The sequence below is a fragment of the Mustela nivalis genome, assembly GCF_964662115.1.
Source record: "Mustela nivalis genome assembly, chromosome: 5".
In the NCBI taxonomy this organism is placed as follows: Eukaryota; Metazoa; Chordata; class Mammalia; order Carnivora; family Mustelidae; genus Mustela; species Mustela nivalis.
In genome coordinates this window covers 113,770,496-113,792,844 of record NC_139024.1, presented here as the reverse complement: position 1 = coordinate 113,792,844, position 22,349 = coordinate 113,770,496, and the positions used below count along the sequence as shown (strand labels likewise).

At 39.1% G+C, this 22,349-nt stretch overlaps 1 protein-coding gene across 2 annotated transcripts in view; it reads right to left on the bottom strand.

Moving 5' to 3' along the window:
* The window catches only part of CD109 (CD109 molecule), a 128,889-nt gene that overhangs the window by 104,326 nt on the left and 2,214 nt on the right, over window positions 1-22,349 (bottom strand). For both annotated transcript variants that reach the window (XM_082729753.1, XM_082729754.1), the window contains exon 3: window positions 3,602-3,630. In XM_082729753.1, coding sequence (XP_082585879.1) covers window positions 3,602-3,630 — 29 coding nt within the window. The remainder of the gene's footprint in view (window positions 1-3,601; window positions 3,631-22,349) is intronic.

Below are 22,349 nucleotides of genomic sequence, written 5' to 3'. Positions count from 1 at the left end.
CAAGACCAGATGGCTGAAGAAAGATACAATGCCCACAGAGGACACTGTCTAGCAGCAGGACAAGAGACGGGGAGTGCACAACTTCAAGGGGCTTTGATCAGCAAAGTATCGATTAGCATCTGAGTTGGGCATGTAAGATTCTCATTAGGCTAAGTCTATTCTGTGTATACATGAATGCTAATTTTCTGAGGAAATGATTGCTCTTTGCCCAAAATATGGAAGGAAGGTATGCTCAAAAAGTCCTTGGTGGACGGGCACCTGGCTGGCTCAATCAGTGGAGCATGTGATGCTTGACCTCAGGGTTGTGAGTTCGAGCCCCACATTGGGCAGAGAGTTTGCTTAAAAATAAAATAAAAATAAATAACAATTTTTAAAAAGGTCCCTTGGTGGGCAAGGAACTAATTTGGGTTGACTAAAACCATCTTGTCCTCTCTAAAAGATCAGTTGTCAGGGAAACTGAGACAACACAATAGCATTGATCCTACTCTACTTCATTAATAATGTTAGTTATTAAGAGTAGTGGAGATTTCAAATAACTTTCAAAATAAGGTTTGGGAATTTAAGAGGATGGTTTCTATTAAAAAATATTTTTAGGGGCACCTGGGTGACTCAGTGGGTTAAGGCCTCTGCCTTTGGCTCGGGTCATGAGCTCAGCGTCCTGGGATCGAGCCCTGTGTTGGGCTCTTTGCTCGGTGGGGAGCCTGCTTCCCCCTCCCTCCCTGCCTGCCTCTCTGCCTACTTGTGATCTCAATCTCTCGGTCAAATAAATAAACAAAATCTTTAAATATATATATTTTTTAAAATATTAATTATACATAAAATAAACTTTAAAAACATTTCCAACTTTAAAAGCCACTTCTTCATTTAAGTTAAACTTCTTTACAGAGAGAATAAAAGAAATTTCTCCTAGCACATTCTCTGCAAAAAGTAATATTGGTATTAAGCATCAATTGTTTTTTAATTTACTTCTTATTAAAAGCTGACTGTAGTGTATCAAAAGTAAAAACAATAGGCTAATCAGATATTAAAAACACATTTGTTTCAATGCAGTCAAAATATTTATATTGAACAGCAAAAACTTGAGAGAACCTTAAAAAACAATTCAAAATGTTACATTTACAAACATGAGATTGCAAGAGCACACTCTGAAAGTTGGGTCTATGTTAACTGAAAACTCGTAACCATACAGAACTTTCTAGTTTTGCCAAGAATGATCACATTTTCCCAGACACTTTATGACTAGGTCTTTAAACTTCTGTTTTACTAGAAAAGGGATATAGTCCTAAATATAATCTCCAGTAAAGCTTTCAATAGATAATTGCTATACCTACAACAATAGAAATGGCATTAATATTAAAGACAAATACAGGATGTTGGAGTTTGTATTTCACACAGTTAAGACTTAAAAGAGTCAGAGCAGCCAAATTCCAGCTTAATGATAGTTTGGCCAGGTACAGTTTATAATAAACTGACATTACCGGAACAGGCCCAGGTGCCCTCATCCGGCCTGATGCCTTCCCTGCTCAGCCCTTCTACTCTTCCAGCCTGTGCACCTGCAGGCTTCTCTGAAGAAACCAGACAGTTGTACTTTAAACTGTGGTTCCTGGGGGTGCCGGGGAGGCTCAGTCACTTAAGCATCTGCCTTGGGCTCCAGTCCTGATCTCAGGGTCCTGGGATCGAGCCTCACCATGGCTCCCTGCTCAGCAGGAAGTGTGCCTCTTCCTCAGCTCCTCCCCCGACCCTCAGGCTCTCTCTCTCAGATAAATAAATTAAATGTTTTTTAAAAATAAAAACATAAACTGTGGTTCATGGACTTAAATCCCACCACCACCTTCTGCTGTAAGACTATTGTATTACACAGGATTTACTTTAACCATTTATTAGAAAATTCTTTCAACAGCATATGGCCAGCTTCTAATGTTTTAGGGTACAAGAACACAATGCGATATTTTATTATCACTGAGATTGGGTTTCCCCACTTCCACCTGCTCCGCCTCTTTTTCCCTACTTTCTATTTAACAGTAGAAAAGCAGTTTTATTTCTTAGTAAGGAAAGCAGAAGCATAATAGGTAAGAAATCATAGCCATGGAATATAAGTAATTTTTATAAAGCACTGTTTGGCCACACTGTGTTCTCTAGGAACAACCCCACTCCACTTCCAGTGATTCCTGAATATGTTTCATAAGTAACCTTCAGGAAGTAATGGAGGAAATGGGGGAACCTGGCTCATCAGGTGATGCTGATTCTACATTAAGTATGTAAAGTGTCAGGGCTAAAGTTGTTCAAAGGAAAACCACCGGCCCAAGGTGAACTAGCTTGCTCCCAGACGAGCAAACTGAGATTTAATGGCAGTTTCAACTTCTCCAGGAGTGGACTTTTAGGACAATCAATCTGGAACTTTCTGACAAGCACCCATGAGGTAATCTGTCACATGGGCCCTCTCCATCCCCACCCCCACCCAAAGGAAGATGAGGTAATCTACAGGATAAGACCCCAGGCCCTTCCCCCTAAGGGAAGGTGACCTTGTCTGGAACAATCCTTTCTTTTCTTTTGCTAATAACTTCCTTGCCCCACCCTCCTTCCTACAAAAATCTTCCACACAGTACAACTCTGGAGCTCCCCCTCTACTTGCTAGATGGGATCCTGTCCAATGGCTTAATAAGGCCAATTAGATCTTCAAATTTACTAGGCTGAGTTTTGTTTTTTTAACAAAGTCACCAGTCAACTATTCTCAGAAAAGTATAGTAAATGGCATCTCTTGTTGGATGCTGTGGTCTCCATTCTCTATTATACATTCAAAGTGTGAAGCTCCAAAACAAAACATAATCATAAAAGCACAAACTTCCAAATCAAAGCGATGACAAGCAGGATCAGTTCACAAACAGCATGTAATCATCAGGCTTTATGACTTTCTCAACAAAATAATAACCCCTTTCCACTTCTATAGGAAATTTTTACAGCACTTTCACATCTTACTTCACCTCTGGGGTATCCCCTATGAAACAGGAGGCAGTTTCTTTATCCCCTTTTCCAGGGCTGGGACAAGGGTGAGGTGGGTGAGGCCCTGTCCCAGGTGCAAAACTTAAAGAGGAGACAAAAAAAATTCAGCAACCAAGATAAATAAATTTGTAATATTTAAAATATTTCAAAGTAGAAATAATGTAAAAACTTAAATTATGAACAACAACAACAACAACAAAAAAGTTTCAATAAAGACAGGATCAGTATCATCAATGCCTCAGCCTTTAGTAGAGCTCAGCGTGGCACTCCACTTTTCCAGGACAGAGAAACTGAAGGACAGAGTGATCATTATTACACCCTCAAAACTCTAAGGTTTTTTAAGGCAGATGCCTGTGTTTGTGGCAATAGTCCAGGCCAGGTTCCCTCAGTGAGTTCCCTATTTTACGTGAAGAAAATCTCTGCTATGGGTTTGAAGAGGCTGATAACCAATCTCCTTGCAGTAACAGTATTCTGGGTCTAAATGTGAAACTGAACTCAAGGGGTGTAAATTGATATAAAGGCCAACAAAATATTAATTTTTTGTTTCATTGGTCAAAGCAATATATATTTCTGAAACCAAATTTTTTAAATGGATACTTACTGATGGAAGAGTAAGTGTCTTGAAAGAACCTAAAAGCAAAACAGGGAAGAAAAGAGAGTCAGAATTTGAATACAATGATATACTACACAACTCCGAAGCCTTTCCTAATACTCTTTCGGATGGAGAAGGAATCATAAGCTTACAGAATCATAAACTTATTTGGTCAAAACAAAACAATTATGTGAAAGCCCAGAATACCTGGGGGGTTACCATAGAACTTCGTGCCAAAGAATTAAGGAAAGCTAAGCCAGACTTAAAAAGCCATCAGTGGGTGAACCCCACCCCCCAAAATTAGCTTAAGTTCTTCTTTTCTTTTCCATTATCATTTTTGTTGTCATCGTTGCTGCTGTTTATGTTGCTGCTTTAAGGTTCTAAATATTAGGGGTGCCTGGGTGGCTCAGTGGGTTAAGCCTCTGCCTTTGGCTCGGGTCATGATCCCAGGGTCCCGGGATCAAGCCCTGCATCAGACTCTCTACTCCGCGGAGAGCCTGCTTCCTCCTCTCTCTCTGCCTACTTGTGATCTCTCTGTCAAATAAATAAATCTTTTTTTTTAAAAAAAAAGGTTCTACATATTGGAGGGACATATGAATCTGTATTGAGAAAGAAGTTGAGGTTTATTTATGTTCTCAGACCCTCATGATAAAGGAAGAAAAGGAAGGCATTAGTCACATCAGGGGTGAGCTGGGACTCATCACTGAGTCACTGGTATTAGAGTGATGCAGACTTCTTTTCATGTACAGTTTCTAAACATAGGGCTGCTAATTTAACTCATGCCAATTTCTCATCAGATCTAATTACTTCAAGGGAAAAAATGTTTCAAGTTAAAAATAAAAGAGTACTTATCCAAAGGTCCTATTGAAGTGACATGAATTCAGAGGTGATGATGGACCCTCACAGTTCCTTCATTTAAGAAATACTTGTGAATATTTACGAAGTATTTACCACCATGAATAAGACAGACATGGTCCCTGTCCTCCTGGAAGCCACATGTGTCTATCCTATAGAAACAGACAGACACCAGAGCAGAGCACAGTAGAGAGCAGGGGTTAAGCAAGTGGCCTCTGGAATTAGACTCCACCAATTCTATACTCATCAACCATGTACTAGCCCCCTCCTTGAAAGAGTTACCTGATTGTCTGGGTTCAATTTATTCACCCATAAAATGAGCATGTTAATAATAGGACCAGTCTCATAAAGTGGTTGTGAAGAATAAGTATGTTGATACCTAGAAAGTGTATAGAACAGTGTCTGGCATGGAGGAAACACTTGAAAAATGTAAGTCACTGTAGTGCCAGAAAACTTGGAAGAGATCTCCTCTGGGGATGTCCGTGTGCCTCTATAGCAGGGTCTTCCCATTTTCATAATAGAGCACTCAGTCGATCAGTACATATCACCAATGTCAAGTTAGATTATCAAGTCATATACATACATGCACTTTCTCAACCAAAATACTAAATATTAGAAAACCTTAGTTCCTTAGTTTTGCTCAATAAAATAAAAAAAGTAAAAGTTAGTACGTTTTCTGCCTACACCCTTATAAATGGTCTTGCACAATCCCCAATGTGTGCACACCCACCTGAAGACCACTGCCCCAATGGGCCTCCGTGAAATACAAATATGTTTTCAGAAGCAGATAAGCAATTCGTCAAAATCACTTATCACCTAGCACAGACCAGTTTATCCAGTGACTGTCACCATAGGAAGCAAAGAGCAGGACTCTTAAATAACAGGACACTGGACAAAAAGTGTCTTGAAAAGGTGACAAAGAGAAACAACTGAAGAGATACAGCGCCAACGCGGGAGGGCGGCAATAAGAAAAGGACAGAGCCCACCCCACAGGGACCAGGAAAAGGCTCCCAGAGAAAACGATGCCAGAAGTCTCAGATTGGGATGATAAGGAAAAATTAGCCAGATGAGAAAGGAAGGGAAGAGTTTCCAGGCAGAGCAGCAGCAAATGCAAAAGAGCGGAGCTCAGCATGAGTCTACAGAAGAAAAGAGCTGGCAGGGAGAGGACTAGAAAGATGAGGTTGGATGAGACCCTGAAAGGCCTTTTGCACAGAGTGAGTCCTGGCTGGTATTAAATATCCCAAGTTATGCCACTGTCCCAGCATCCTGATGCAGCAATTGTCCTGAATCATTTTGGTTTACTGAAATATTGATAAGAGGTGGGTTTAATTTGCACAAGACTTAACTTTGAAATATTGGTATTATCTCAACTTGTGGGAAGAAACTTCTCCTCATTAAGTTCTTCTTTTAATGGGATAGCCATATTCCATACTGAACTGAAGTAAGATTTGAGAAGCCCTATGATATTGCAGCCACTGAACTTGGTCAGTCAAAAGAACCATAAATACAGACAATTTACTTGACAAGTTTTGTGTTGTAAAAATATTTGTTGAAGGGAGTCATAGTACTCTCCAGGCAAAAAGACAAACCCTGTAAAATATTTGGACTGAAACATTTAAATAGTTCAATGTGCAGGAATAGATGGAATTGAGAACATTCTCCATAGAGCAGAATTTGCTCTGATCTTAACACGTACCTCAGCAGACGAAGAGAGTGTGTTCTCAATAAAAATATACTAACAATGAACAAATGCTCTTTGAAACTAAAAATAATACCATTTACCCTAGCATCCCCCAGAAAAGAATACTTAGGTATAAATCAAATGAAACGGGTACAAGATCTATATGAAGAAACTACAAAACTATGATAAATGAAATCACGAAAGGATTAAATAAATGAAGAGATATTCAATGGATAAAAATATTCAACACTGTCAAGACATCAGTTCTTCCCAACTTGATCAATGCAATCCTAATCAAAATCCCAGAAAGTTATTTTGTGAAAACCAACAAACTGATTCCAAGACCCAGAATAAGCATCACGATACTGAAGGACAACAAAAGCTGGATGGCCAGTACTAATAACTCCAAGACTTACTGCAAAGCTACAGTAATCAAGGCAGTGTAGTATTGTCAGAAGAATAGACAAACTGATCAATGGAACAGATGAAAGAGCCCAGTCAGTTAAGCATCCACCTTCATCTCAGATTGTGATCACAGGGTCCTGGGACAGAGCACCATGTTGGGCTCCCTGCTCAGAGGAAGATGGGTGGGGAGGGGGGGTGGGCCTGCTTCTTCCTTGCCACCCCCCACTCATGTTCTCTCTCTTTCTCTCAAATAAATAAAATCTTTTTTTAAAAAAACTCATAAGCTGGACTTCGTCAAAATTAAAAAGTTCTGCTATGCAAAAGACAACGTCAAGAGAATGGGAAGAAAAGCTGCAGACTGGGAAAAAATATTTACAAAAGTCAAGGACTATAGTCCAAAATCTACAAAGAAATCTTAAAACTCAACAATAGGAAGCAAATAACAGACTAAAAAATGGGCCAAAGTCATTAATAGACAACTCAGCAAAGAAGATACACAGTTGGCAAAGAAGCATAATAAAAAGATGCCCCACATCATAGGGAAATGCAGATTAAACAATAAGATACCAGGACACTTCTATCAGTCACTGACAATGTCAAATGCTGGCCAGGATAAGGAGCAAAAGGAACTCTCCCATACGGCTGATTTACAATGCAAAAAGGTACAGCCACTTGGGAAGACAGTTAAGCAATCTCTTAAAAAACTTAATATATTCTTACCATACAATCCAGCAATTCCATTCCTTGGTATTTACTCAAAAGAGCTAAAAACTTATGACCACCCACAAAATCTGCACGCAGGTATTTACAGCAGTTTTATTCATAACTGCCAAAGCTTGGAAGCAACCAAGTTTCCTTCAGTCAGTGAATGAAGAAATAAACTGTGGTACATCTAGACAATGGAATACTATTCAGCTCTAAAAAGAAATGAGTTATCAAGCCATGAAAAGACATATAGAGAAACCTTAAATGTGGGATGCCTGGGTGACTCAGTCAGTTAAGCATCTGCCTTCCGCTCAGGTCATGGGTCCTGGGACTGAGTCCCACATCGGGCTCCTTGCTCAGCTGGAAGCCTGCTTATTCCTCTACGTCTGCCTGTCTGTGTGCTCACGTGCTCTCTCTCTCTCGTTGAGACAAATAAATAAAATCTTAAAAAAAAAAAAAAAGAAAGAAAGAAAGAAAGAAAGCTTAAGTGTATATTGTAAAGTGAAAGAAGCCAGGTCTGAAAAGGCTACATACTGCATGATTCCAAATAAATGGCATTCTGGAAAAAAAACAAAACTATGGATATGATAAAAAGATCAGGTTGCTGGGAAGTGGCACAGAGAGATGAAAAGGCAGAGCACAGAGGATTTCAAGGTAGTCAAAATATTCTGTATGGTATTATAATAATGGTTATATGTCAATATACATTTGCCAAAATCCACAGAATATACAACACCAAGAGAGAACCCTGATGAAAACAATGGACTTCCATTGTTTATGATGTGTCAGTGTAGTTTCATTCCTGCTAAAAAAAAAAAAGGTTCCATCTGGTTTAGTGATCTTGATAATGGGGAAGGCTGTGCATGTGTGGGAACAGGGATAATATAGAAAATTTGGGGAAAAAAAAGCCTTTATTTGACTGTTCAAATCATTGTATCACTCCTATATATTATATAAATGTATATATAAATAATATAAATAAAAGGTTAAATATATAATAATATACATCATGGAATGGTCAGACAACTTGAACATTCAAATAATTTATGGATTATAACCTACTGAATAAAGGAAGAGTCCATGAGCGCATGCTGCTCTGTAATTAAATACATGACTAAATGATGGAGAAGAAAAAGTTCTTCTTTACTGTAGAATTCCAACAAGTAAATATAGAAGGAATCATGGAATTGGGAAATTTCACAGCTATCCTGGAAATAATTGATCCAAGCAACAATCATCAAACTTATGTGTACAAGCTGGGTGAGTGAGATTCATGAGAAATAATGAAGTATTGTTGTTTCAAACTGCTACGTTTTGGGTGAATCGCTCACAGAAATGGATGACTGGAACACTCTTGAAATAAAAAGATTAACTAGCAAACCTGTAAAGGTGCACAGAGCAGTACAACAGCCTCCATCCACGTTGGCTACTGAAATGAGCAACTGAAATGTGCTCCAAACGCAAAATACACCCCATATTTCTAACACTTAGAGAAGTAAAAAGAATGTAAACCATCTCAGTAATAATTTCATAGTGAGTACATGCTGAACTGATTATATTTATGAATTATTGGGTTAGATTAAAGTACACAATTAAAATTAATTTTATCTGGATTTTCTTTACCTTTTTTTAAAAGATTTTATAAGTAATCTCCACACCCAACATGGGGCTCAAACTCACAACCCCAAGATCAAAAGTCACATGCTGCACTGACTGAACCAGCCAAACACCCTTATATTTTACTTTTTTTTTTCAAAGATTTCATTTATTTATTACAGAGAGTCTGTGTGCACAAGCGAGCAAAGAGAGGGGGTGCGATGCAGAGGGAGAGGGACAAACGGATTCCATGCTGAACACAGAGCCCATCACAGGACTTGAGCTCACAACCCTGAGAACATGGTGACCTGAGCCAAACCAAGAATTGGACGCTTAACTAACTGAGTGACCCAGGTGCCCCTATTTTTTACTTTCTTATTTTGGGTATTATAAAATGTTATATTACATACATGGTAGAATCATACTTCTATTGGACAATGTTAGTCTGGAGGATGGAGGACTCCCATTTCTGCTTAGAAGCAATAAAACAACAAGCTAGATCTGATTGCCTGCAATTTTAAAATATGGTGAATAAAATAATATGTAAATAATAATAGATACTATTTATAGTGTTATAAAAGCATGACATATATTAACTGATCTAATCCACATCATAATCCCATTAGGTATTATTTTCCTTATTTTACAAATGAGAACCCTAAGTCATAGAGACATTAAGTGACTCGCCCAAGGTCACCCACAGAAAAGAAGTAACAGAGCCAAGATTCTAATCCAGGCAGCCTGGCTCTTGGGTCTGAGCCATAAATCATCATTCTGGGCTCCCTCTCAGCACAGAACCACCAACTGAACCTTTGTGCCTTTTTTTTTTTTAAAGATTTTATTTATTTAGTTATTTGAGAGAGAGAGAGCATGAGAGGGAAGAAGGAGAAGCAGAGACGTGAGAGGGAGAAGCAAGACTTCCTGAAGCTGGGAGCATGATATGGGACTCCACCCCAGAAGGGATCAAGACCTGATCTGAAGGCAGTCACTTACCCAACTGAGTCACCCAGGCGCCCTACCTCTGTCTGTGCTTTTATTCTACATACCCTTGATTACTATAAAAGTTCCCCAGCCTAGAGAGCCTCTTTGTGCACATTCTCACCCCTCCGTCACAGAGGTTCAAAACCTCTATTATCTCAGGACTCTTCTCCTCAGCTCTATGCTAGTCATCAAAGGACCTAAGGATTCTTCTTTATCCACGTTGCTCCCAACCTTTCAAGTTCAGCTATAAGTACTGCGATGGCAGAACTAATTTTAAAATAATTCATGTTATACAAAAACTTCTGAAAAGGATACAAAAACTAGAAAATTTCCCAACTCTCATATCACTTCCTCATACTACAGTTCTGATACATTCGAAGAAAATTTCAAGATCTGAAAAATCCCTCTTCAAAGGAAAGTTAAAAATAACCACATATGTCTATAGCTGGGACCCCAGGGAAGCCAGGGGTTTTGTGGGAAGTGCTGCTGTACTCAGTACCTGGTAAAGGGAGGAGATAGGACTTGGGGGGCCGCGGTACGTGCACAAGACACGTACTCTCAAAAACAGCCAAGACCCTTGAGAACTGTCCTTAGCCAGGCGGATGGGGTTGGACCTTCACCCAAGGAGCAGTGCCTCTTGGGCAAAGCGATTCTCTTAGCAGATGCAAACCCCAAAGTGGGCTGGCTTTGAGGGCAGAATGCCACAGCACTCCCAGGAGCTGGAGAGAACCAGTCCTTCTCCTCCGAAGGGCTCTACCTGGGTGCCACAGCACAGATCCACCATGATATCCCACACTGGGAGAAAATGGACAAAATTAGACTGCAGAAAGTGGAACCCCAACGACCAGTACCCTCGATTACGGAGAGGTATTTATTTTTCATTACTTTAGGATAAATCATCGGGGTTGGCCATTCTGTCAGGCCTGTGACTTGGAGGAAACAATGTGCTTCCTCTCCATCATGGCCTGACACACAGTCTACCTCCCATCACTGGCAAATTTACAAAGACTGTGCGTGTGTGTGTGTGTGTGTGTGCGTGTGTATTTGGGGGCAGGGGCTGGGTGTATTTATTTTTATCTAAGAGACACTAAACAAGGAGAAAGTAAAAAACAAAACAAAACAAACAAAAAAAAAACCAGCTGAGAATCTACGATCCAAATAAATCCAATAGGTTGATTAATCGGAGGGCAAGCATTTCAGCAACTCAGGACCAGCTACCCAGATTCGAAGTGCAGGAAACCCCAGTTCATAGAACTTTTTTTTTTTTAATGTAGCTCTTTTGGGTCAAACCCTCGAGGGGCTTTCTCATTAGAGAAAAACTGGAAGAGGAGGTTGACTGCATGCCTGGCTCTCACTACTTTGACACATGACGGTGTCTGTTCCCAGACCCAGGAAAAACAAGGCCAGAAACAAGCTGCTCCCAAAAGCCAGAGCGTCAGGGCAGAGATGTCCCACCCAACCCTAATTCTTGCTAGATTCAGGGAGTGGCCCAAAGGATGTGTAGAGAGATCCAGTTTAAAGCCCACTCACTGATCTCATGTGTCATTATTAAAAGGTCAACTTCAAGTACTTGACATTTTTTTCAACTTGTGTTCTCTCCAAATTTACAAACGCAGCCTGGAATGTCCTAGGCACTTACTCAGCCTTATGTGAAAGTCCTAACATTCTAGCAATAATTTACACAACCAAAACCTAAAGCTGGGAGTGAACCGGTGGGAATGTAGATGCCCAATGGTCATCTCTTTCTGTACTGTTGCTAGGTTGAAGATTAAATAGACAGCATTTGCAAATTGCTATGACCACTTCTGCTCCCTCTGAGCAAGGTTCCACTCAGACATGGGAAACAGGCACCACCTCTAGAAACACTAACTCGTGTTCCTTTAAATCGCAGACAAAAGATCCGCTCTGGGACGAAAAGTCCTTCTCAACATTATTGTAGATAAGTCTGTAGGACTCAGGTTATTCTTGTGTGTAACCACAGAAAGTCCATCTTAGAACCCTTTCAGATGCTTTCTCCTTCCCAATGCTGCCGAAGCCACTCAAAAGAAACCTTGTTTTAAGGCTTCACACTTGGCACAAGCCTGAGAGCTGGCCGTTTGATTTACAAATAAAGTCAAACTATTTTTAAGTTGTATAATAAGCATACACAAAAATGAACCTTCCCTTAGCTTTTTAAACACACTCTATAATACCATATGCTGCCTCTTCTGACATCTGTGCTCACCAAATAGCTCTGTGGAGAACTGCTGAAGGAAAGGGGTGATGTGTAATGGGAAATCCAACAGATCCAGAAACAGTCCCTATGGGTAAAAAAAACAGCTTTTCCACTAAATGCATATAAATATATATGTGTATATGTACGTATGTATATGAATGTATATGCAAATATATACATACATATACATTTATATGTCTGACTTAATAGTTACTGCTTAATTATTTTTGGTAGTTCTCTGCTATTCAGTAATATAAACTAAAGTATATCACTATCCTGGCTGAAAACTTGGACCTCCTTACCAAGTTATTAAATAACTCTCTCATTGTTCAGCATTTTCTTTGATCACAGGGAGACAAACTGAGAAATAGGGTTTCCCCCTACAAAGCCGTGGAAGACAAAACCTTAAAACATGCTTCTGCTTCACAGTTTACTGTCACTGTAAAGCTAAGTAACTCTTCAGTGCATCCAATCTATACAGAAAAGACAAGCATTTTGAGTAAAACAAAACAAAAATATCTCCTTTGGCCTCTTACACATTCCTTTAATTTTTTTTTTCTCTCTTGCCTCTCCTTATTTACAAACATCCCAATAAACAGGAGTTTCATAAATAATGTGTTGCTCCAGTTAGACCACTGAGTATCAACAGGTCAAACAAAACCCACTAAAAGTAAAATAAATACAATGTTACAGTATAAACTAAATGTTGGGTTCAAAACAGATGAAAAACCAAGAGTCAAACAAGGTTCTGGGCTACTGAATGTCTGGGCATTTACGATAGCAGGGTTGGCAGTTTAAGACCCATGAGCCAAAGATGGCCCACACCAACTTTCCTACAGTTCATCAACTAGGAATGGTTTTGCATTGTTATGTAGCAGGGTAAAGAAAAAAAAAAAATACTTCATGACACATGAAAATTACAAGAACTCCAAATTCAGGGTCCGTAACGTTCCATGAGCACACTCATTTACTACGCACTGTCTCTATAGCTACTCTGCGCCTACAAGGACAAACACCAAAATCCATAAGGCAGCTGAACCTACCATGTTTACCATCTGGCCTTTTTGGAAAAGTTTACTGTCCCCTATGGGATGGTGCTCTTTTTAGAAAGATCTCCTCCTTTCTCAAGGGATAAGAAGTAAGGTTGAAGGCCCAGCTGAGTCACAATCAAACTGCCATCAACAGAGACCTGGCCTGATGCCACAGCTGCACGGCATAAATAACAATATGTGATACTAGGAAATGCTAGGTACGACACAGCAGACATTCTCCAATGTTTACCATATGCCAGACAATATGATAAATGTTCTAAGGCAATACACTTAAGAAAAAGAAATGGAGGGGCTCCTGGGTGGCTCAGAGGGTTAAGCCTCTGCCTTCCACTCAGGTCATGATCTCAGGGTCCTGGGATCAAGCCCTGCATCGGGCTTTGGCTCTCTGCTCAGTAGGGAGCCTGCTCCCCCCACCCCGCCTGCCTCTCTGCCTACTTGTGATCTCTCTCTCTGTCAAATAAATAAAATCTTTAAAAAAAAATGGATAAAATTAAGTTTAATAATATATTTTATTAACCCAATAGACCCAAAATATTACCCCTGAAGGTATAATCAATATTAAAAACTTATCAGTTTTTTAAAAATTCAGTTTTGTCGCATCTTTTGGTATTAAGTATTCAAAGTCCAGTGTGTATTTTTTACTTGCAGCCCATCTCAACTTGTACAAGCCGCATTGTAAGCACTCAAAATCCACAGGTGGCTTGTGGCTACCATATTGCTCAGAATAGGTCTGAAGTACTATCTCATTTAATACTCACATCAGTGCTCTAACGTGGGTACTATTCTTATTGCCATCATACAGATGAAGAAACTTCATTAGAAATGAAGTGACCTGCCCAAGGCCACTTAGGTAATAAGAGGTAGTGCTAAGGGTTCAATTCCAGTGTGGTTCTAGAGCCCTGAGTCCGACTCACTATGCCTCCCAAACTATACAGAAGAGACCTGGATATTACTTCCAAAATATTGGTCCCAACAAAATCTCATGTTTCCTCCCTGTCCCTCCTCTGTACTTAGTGCACTCTCACAGTAGTATTTGAACACACCCATTCTTCTACCTTTTCTCTCTCATCCATGTTGTGATTACCTCAAGCTCCATGTAGGCCTGTAGAAGTCCATCCCTCTTCAACCCAACAGCCGTCTTTACAGCATTCATAAAACTCTCCCCAGCCCCACGCCCATGGCAGACACAGCTAATTCATCTACTCTCTGTTCTGGTAAACCCGGACTTCATCTTGACACCATCAACAGAGCACTCCAAGCAACCTCTACCATCAACTTGAGATGGCACATGAAAAGAAACTTACTTTGCATCCCCATGAAGAGCCCAATATTTATGCCACCCAATATTGTGCCATATATAATTTGATGCCTAATAAATATTTGGAATTCTCAAAATAATAATGCCCTGTCTCAACTACATTTCTGAGAAGATTTAACAAGATTACAGCAAAATTTACATTTATAATACTAAATCATTTCTGCCATCTACATTTCCATAAATGTAAATTCCCAGCATCGCCCTGCCAAAAGGAAGCTACCAAGTACTCCTAAGAGAATATAACTCCATTTATTTCTAAGCTCTTTACCATTTTGGTTTTTAGAGTAATTCATGAGTCAGTTCTTCAAAACTAAAGACCCAAGGACCTCCCCACTACTCCCCACCGAACTCCCTCCACCAAATTTTCTTTGGCCAATTTCACCCTCACCCTTGCAAAGAAAGAAAGTCAAGTCATGGAATTTTCCTAAGAGAAATGAAGAGTAGAAAAGACAGAGTAAGACCAGAACTCACTATAATTTCCTTCTCCTCAAGTTTTGTCATTGCACCTTTGATCTGATGATCACCTTAGCCCAGGCCAAGAGATAATAAATTACAATTCCACTTCCTACTCATGCTGACAATCCCATGGCAATAATAAAGTAACTACCCAATCCCTTCAAGCTTCAAGTGGAAGCACACTACCACAACCAATGCCCCTTTCTCTTCTCTATTCTCCTGTGTTCCTTTCCTTGATACCAATACAAGTATCCGCCCTTGCATTCCAACATCCCACAAACCAGCAGGGATCCATTTGGATACCACAAGGGAGTATCTCCATTCTGTGTTTCTCTTTCCAATGGGCTACAACTTATTATGTATATCCCCACTCCCTATGAAGAGATGACCAAATGTGTAAAATTTAGAGGCAGGTAAATAACTACTGCAAACTTTTCCTGAAATTGTATTCCAATTTTATTCCTCATTGCAAGCCCATACCTCAAAATATTTCTTCCTTTATTCATTCTCTTCAATCTCTTTCTTGCATCAAAACAAAAAGTACAAGTTTGTTTGTTTTAAGGATTAATCCATTTACCTGTGCTCCTAATCCTGATCCCAGGACTTCTTATCCATGAATTATCCACCCCCTTCTTTTGCGCCAACGACTTTTACCTCTCTACTGGGCATTTTAAGAGAATATCTACCTCTCTCAACTGTCAAATTTCAGTAAAGTGTAGTCTACACTCTTATATTTTCTCATTACCCATTTATTCCCTAAACTTGGCTTTTGGTCCCAACGTTCAACTTAAAACCATTCACTTAAGGATACCCAATGTCCTTTTCTCTGTCTTCCTCTTCTCTTCTCTGTCCCCCTGGGACACTCAGCTCTATCAAAACTTTCCTTCTTACAATTTTCTTCCCTTGGCTTCTGAAACATCTCACCATCTTCAACCTATCCCTGTCTCTGGCCGCTCATCATTCATCCATTTCACTGATTTCTTTTCCTTCTTCCAAGCTTCTGTCACCAGTATTGTTCCAGTAAGTTTTGTCTCTCTTGTACATCTTATGCATTCCCACCAAGACTCCAAGAATTGTCTGCTTGTGTGAAAACAATGCTTTAGACTCTCTCCCTAGCTACAATTTCAAAACTATCTGCTGTACATCTCCACCTGGATGTCTCCCCAAATTTATATCTAAAGCAGAATGTAGCATCTTTTCAAAAAACAGACACACAAACCTCTATCCCCCCATGGCTGCCACTCCCAGCCGTCAGCTCTTTCCTCCGGGCACACCCTTCCCTCCCCTAGTATGTGAAATGACTGTTCCCACTAAATGCCAAATATATCAGCAGGAGTGGAACACGTATGAATGGACATTTGTATAACTCTGGATGTAAAAGGTAACACCACCAAGCACAAGGTCATACACAAGAAGCACTATTTACAAACCACACTGAATTCTTATATAAAAACAAGAAATAAAAAGTCAGACCTTCTGCACTTTAAAATATATATTATCCTTCTAGAACCTCTGAAACTTTTCTAACCCTTCCTTTCTCTTATTCCCCACCTGCCCCCATTCATCCACAATCACATACAACAAATAATCAGGAAATAATAAATTAGTGGAGGAAAATGTCATTGGGCAAACAACTAGTTGTAGCATTATAAAGCCCTCTTGGCAACATAAAGGATCAAACAGTAACCCAGCCTGAATTCTTACAGGATCTGATTTCTATTTCCACCACAACCCCTCAGTGAGTCACTGGGACAGTGACTCATTTTGTGTTAGAAAAGGAGCAGCACATGTTTTAACTTGGAGTTTAAAGAATCAGTAAGTTTTCTTTCAGCTTCACTCAATCACTGATTCATAAATCAAACCCCAAAACAGGATTCTCCATTGCTTAAAACGAACACCCATGCTTAGAGTTGGGGGCTGCTTGAAAGCCAATACAGAAGTCTGGGAGGGGACTCGGCTCAGCTACCATGAATCACCACAGACGTGCAAAGGCACGCCTCCCATTCTCAGGCTTTCCAACACTTGGTCAGGAGCCATTCATGAGATAGTAAAAAGCAGTTGTTTTCATTTTAATGTGGCTAAGAATCACTTGTGATGACTGCTTGAAACAAATGTAGATTCCTAGACCTTACCCATGTCTTAAAGGGGTGGCCCTGGCATTTTTTTTTAAGATTTTACTTTTAGCCAATTCTACACCCAATGAAGGGCTCGAACCCACAACCCCGAGATCAAGAGTTGCATGCTCCCCAACTGAGCCAGCCAGGCACCCTGAGTCTGTGCTGTTCATAAGCACAACTCACACAGTGAAAAACCCAGAAACAGGATTTAGCGTTAGAAAAAGATCCATGAGGCTCCTCGCCCAGCCCCCACTCCATGCAGAATCATTAGTCCATAAAGAGCAACTCCACCTTGAGCTGAAATAAGAAACTTGCACGAATATGCAGGTAAGCATTTTAAAACTCCTTAGTTAGCCTTATTTTCTTCCATATCAGAAAAATCAACATTTGCAAATATATCCTAAGGTCTTACACACAGTTCTCCATATGTTAGGAAAATTTCCTAGAGTGGAAATAGCACTGGCCTGCAAACTTAGGGATGTGTGAGGTCTTCAGCTCTGCTACCAATAAGTGATTTCACCTTGGGCAAATCATCAAACACCAGGCCTCGGTCTCCTTGGCCATAAATTAGGTGACTGAATTGGCTTATCTCTGAGGTCCTGTCCAGATCCTGCATTCTATAAAGCTCCAAGGAAAGTGGGTAGAGAGCTAGCACTGCATTGTGATTCTTCAGATCCAGACTTGATTTCGTTAGATCCAGGACTACATCACCCCAAGCAAATGTGATGATAATTTTATAGGAAGATGACTGATAGAACATTGTATCAATATCCCAAAGTAAGACAAACAAAAACTATGTCATACTCTTCCATCCAATCTCAACCTTCAAATTCGGAACCAACAGAACCAACTTCAAATGCAGGCTTCACTATTTAGCTTGTTAACTCTGGAAAATTATTTTTTTTCTCTCTTAGCCTCAGTTTCTTCATCTCTAAAATGAAGATAATAGTGCCTTCCTCACAAGCTTATTGATGTTAAGAATTGTGCATTAAGTCCCTGGCACTATAAGGAAATTCAATATTTAATATGTTAAATCCCTTTCCCAGCCCCTCCGAGTGATGTGCCTTTTACAGGGTTCCCACTTCAAGATCACACCAACTGATGATTAATAACTGCCTCGGTCATGATTGTTGCTATTCTTTTCTAATAACAATAGCTAATAACAACAGGGTAACAACAGCTATCCTCTTCTTGAATAATTCCTATGTGTTAAGTGCTTTCAACATGTTACCTCACTCAATCCGTACAATAGCCTTGTAATTGCATAAGGCAGGAACCACTATTCTCCAGGTAATAAAACTGAAGCCCGGTGAGATCATGACTGCCCACAACCATACAACCACTAATGGACTCTCAGGTAGCCTGGCTTCATGACTACACTGTGGTCCTTTATCTTTCAGATAGATAGATAGATATCACAATACCAAAGACATGTGAATGAAGAGTCCACACCCTTTAAAAATAATTCTCACATACCTACAAGTTCAGACTTAGCTCTCCTGACAAAGCTGCCTGTGAAAACCTGTCCTGGGAGATCTGCCCACACACTACACTAATTAATCTACTCTCGTAAAAACCATGGGACTGATTTTGATCTACAAGCCATGAAACGTATGTTCCAGAGCTTTGTTTCCACCAGAACGCCATCTGAACTGAACTGGATGATTTTTTTAAGTCTTTCAGATAATAGCTCAAACTTAAGAAGCATTGATTTCCCACCCTTACTGGATCAAGATGGAAAATAAAATACCCCCTTGTCAATGTGGGAAAGAAAGACAATAAAGGACAAAGAAGAATTTTTAACTCTTAAAAAGTTAAACTTTTTGACTCTCCAAGATTTTAGAGCAAAAGAAAAAGCAATTACTAAAGGACATAGACACACTCCCTCATAGAGTATGCCTCATGCCAATGCATCAGTGGGAAGATGGAAGTAGGCCTGGCCCAATAAATAATTAAACAATGCATCCCAACCAGCAGGCACTCAACCACAAGATGCCCTGCAGAGCACCTGACAGCCTCCGCTGACATTTTGTTGAGGGTTTTTTCTTAAATCAGGTTTACGTGAACCACCGACAATGAATTCATTAATGAGGGGAAAGGGTGAGTTCATATTCTCACTCAAGAGAAACACTGAAAGTTTACACAAGAACATTTCAGATTGTAGAAAGAGGAGGGCATAAGGCAGAAATAACAATTTCAAGGACGTTAAAAATAATTCAATCATTCCATATGGCTTCACAGATGAGAAGATAGTTCCCATTTATGACCCATGAATTCAAACGTTCTTCAACTTTTTTTCTTGATCTGGCGTGGAACTCCAGAGCAACCTCTCACTAATGGAAAAGATAAACACCAAGAAGGAAAGACATAAAGGAACAGACTCACTCTCCACCCAACATGCAGTCTGATTTGACTTCAAATCTGATTTGATTTCAAAAGTGACTCCATCATCTTTCCTCTAGTAATTTCTACCTGCTGAACTTTTACCATGTTTTGTTAATTAGGTCCACTTAACTATTTTATGTGACAGAAGACTCTGAACCTAGCTCTGTTCAGTATAAAGGTGCTGGTGATGATGGTGGCGATGAGGGTGAAGATATTGGTGGTGATAATGGCAAGCACACTTCTGTGTCTGAATCTCTCCACTGAAGAGGCATTAATATACCTTGACAGATTGCCACAAAGTCTAGTAGAAACACTTTTCTAAAGGGCTGCCGTTCACCCAAGAAAACTCATAATTGATCCCCAATAAGTGGAGAAACGTATTTAAAAATGAATAAACTCCCCTGGGGCAAATAATACATTATAAGTCAATTTAAAAATTAAAAATTTAAAATACACAAATAAGTAAATAAATAAATAAATAATAAAAAGTAATAAACTATAATGTAATCAATGCTGCTGGCCTCACGGATGGAAATGTAAATAAAATCTTCCTTCTTTCTTTCAAATAAATAAATGAACTCTTCCTTGAGGACAAGCCAAACTTTTCTGTCTTCTTTCTTTTTTTAATTCATTTATCTCTTTTCATTTTTTATTTTAATTCCAGTGTAATTAACACACAGTGTTATACTAGTTTCAGGTGTACAATATAATGGCTCAACAATTTCATATATTACTCTGTGCTCATAAAGATAAGTGCACTCTTAATCCCCTTCACCAATTTCACCCATTCCTTTTTTAAAGTATATTCTGCAATATGACTCCTTTAGCTATTACCATTTCTGACACAAACTAAGCTACCAATGCATTCTGGTTATGGTGAAACACTGCTCTGCCCCCAGGAATTTCTAAAACAGACTGTTAGAAACAGCCGCTTAGAAATAATACCTCTCTTTACCCAGCTCTACTGGATGATGAATCTTTATTAGAAGCAACCTTTTCTTGGAGGCCCTCATAAAAAAGTAATGACATAATCAGACCTAAAATGTATTTATTTGTTTGTGTTTATGTGGCAAAGGAGGAAAAAAAAAACGGATCCTAGGAGGATCTCTGGATTTAGAAGACCCATTGATTTAAAATGCTCATTTGTCTACATATTGCTGCCACTGGAGAAGTTAGATTTAAAAAAAAAAAAAAGTGTCTTGGTCCTTGAGTCCTAACATTACAGGAAGCATCTGCTTTGAGAACAATGACTCACAGCCTCTGATAACGGAGTAACATTCTCCTTTGCAAGGGAGAGAGTGCTCCCAGAAATGGTATTTTCAATGAAACTCTATGTCAGCAGAGTCAGAAAACAGCCTCTAGAAGAAACACATTTTCTCTCTCTCTTTTTCAAAGATTCATGCTGCCCTCAGGATAGTGTCGTCTGACCCAGTCTTGAGCATTTTAGACTTCCTAGAGACATGGGACCAACTCTCTTCTCAAAAGATAAATCTAAGAAAAAAGTTTTAAAATGAGCCAGAGTCCTCCCCATCTCCCTCAACAGTGTTGGTACTATTTGCAGAAAAAAGAAGAGACTGATAAAGGAGATTACAGAAAGATAATGCAGTAGAAATTCTAAAATAAGAGTATACAAACATCGGAGCAAAGCCCAAATATTTATCAAAATCCGCCATGTTATTCTGGACCTCTGCAACGCAGTAAAACTACTGCACTAGTAGAGCCAAAATGACAACTCTTAGTGGATAAATAATGACTGTGCAACTACATTAAGTAATGTCCGCTCGAACTTAGTATTTCAGTATTTTCTTTAGCCATCATTGTAAAACCAGGATTCATTCATTCATTTTCAGAAATAATAGTTCAATACCAAAAACAGAAGTCTATTCTCATATAAAAGGAAATAATACATCCTGCATGTTCTTTTTCAGTATGATTATGGAAAATACTAACAGCAGGTGTTGAATTCCACATAGGCTAGAATACTAACGTTCACTTTATACCTGCTCTGGAATGTAAGTTTCGTTATCCTCACTTTACAGGTGAGGAAACTGAGGCTCAGAACAGTCAGCTAACTGCACACGATCATACAACCGGTGCTAGGACAATCTCAGGTTTTAAGCACTAAGCTACATTTCCTCTTCAGGGAAACAAGGCCTCTAACTTTCCTGACATAACTCCTAGGAAAGACAAAGAGGCTTGGCTCACATACGCATGAACTCTTCTTAACTTCCATCCCAAACTTTACTCTCCTAGTCAGTCGACCTCCAGTGGGAAGAAAAAAAACAAAAAAACAAAAAACAAACAAACAACAACAAAAAAAAAACCACAGATACAGATAAAATTTGATTTTAACTTTTTTCATGATGGTGTTAATTTATGTTAGTAGAGGATAAACATTTAGAATATGAACTATTGGGGAATCTCTTCCACCTTTCATTATGTGCTCTTACATTAATTTTTTAAGATAACTCTTAACACTGTAGGCATTTATGCCACAATCTCTGCCCTCTGATGAAACATCTAAACATGCTTCTAGTTAACTGTGTTTATAGTTAGGAAGTAGGATTATGGGTGATTTTGGTTTATTTCCTTTACTTCCAAGGATGTAATCACCGAGTATATACTACTCTTTCAATTAGAGAAAAAAATACAATAAAAGTTTATTTTAATGGAAAAAGGCTTAAGTATTTACCCCCAAAATTATTTTTTCCCTCCATATTAAAAAAGAAGATATTCATTGACCCAATTTAATCCTAAACCAGATTTGAATCCAAATTTAAGAGATGTGGGTTCTTTTACAATGACTTCCACATTTACATCATTTTTTTCCTGTACTTTAAAAATTAAGAAATATTCCATAATACTGAACTTTTAACACTGTGTAGCTCTTTTCCTTTCCACAAGCCTACTTAATAAAATCCTTAGCACTCAATAAATATAAAAAAAACATGGTTACATATGGTTTATGTAAACTATATATAAATATGATTT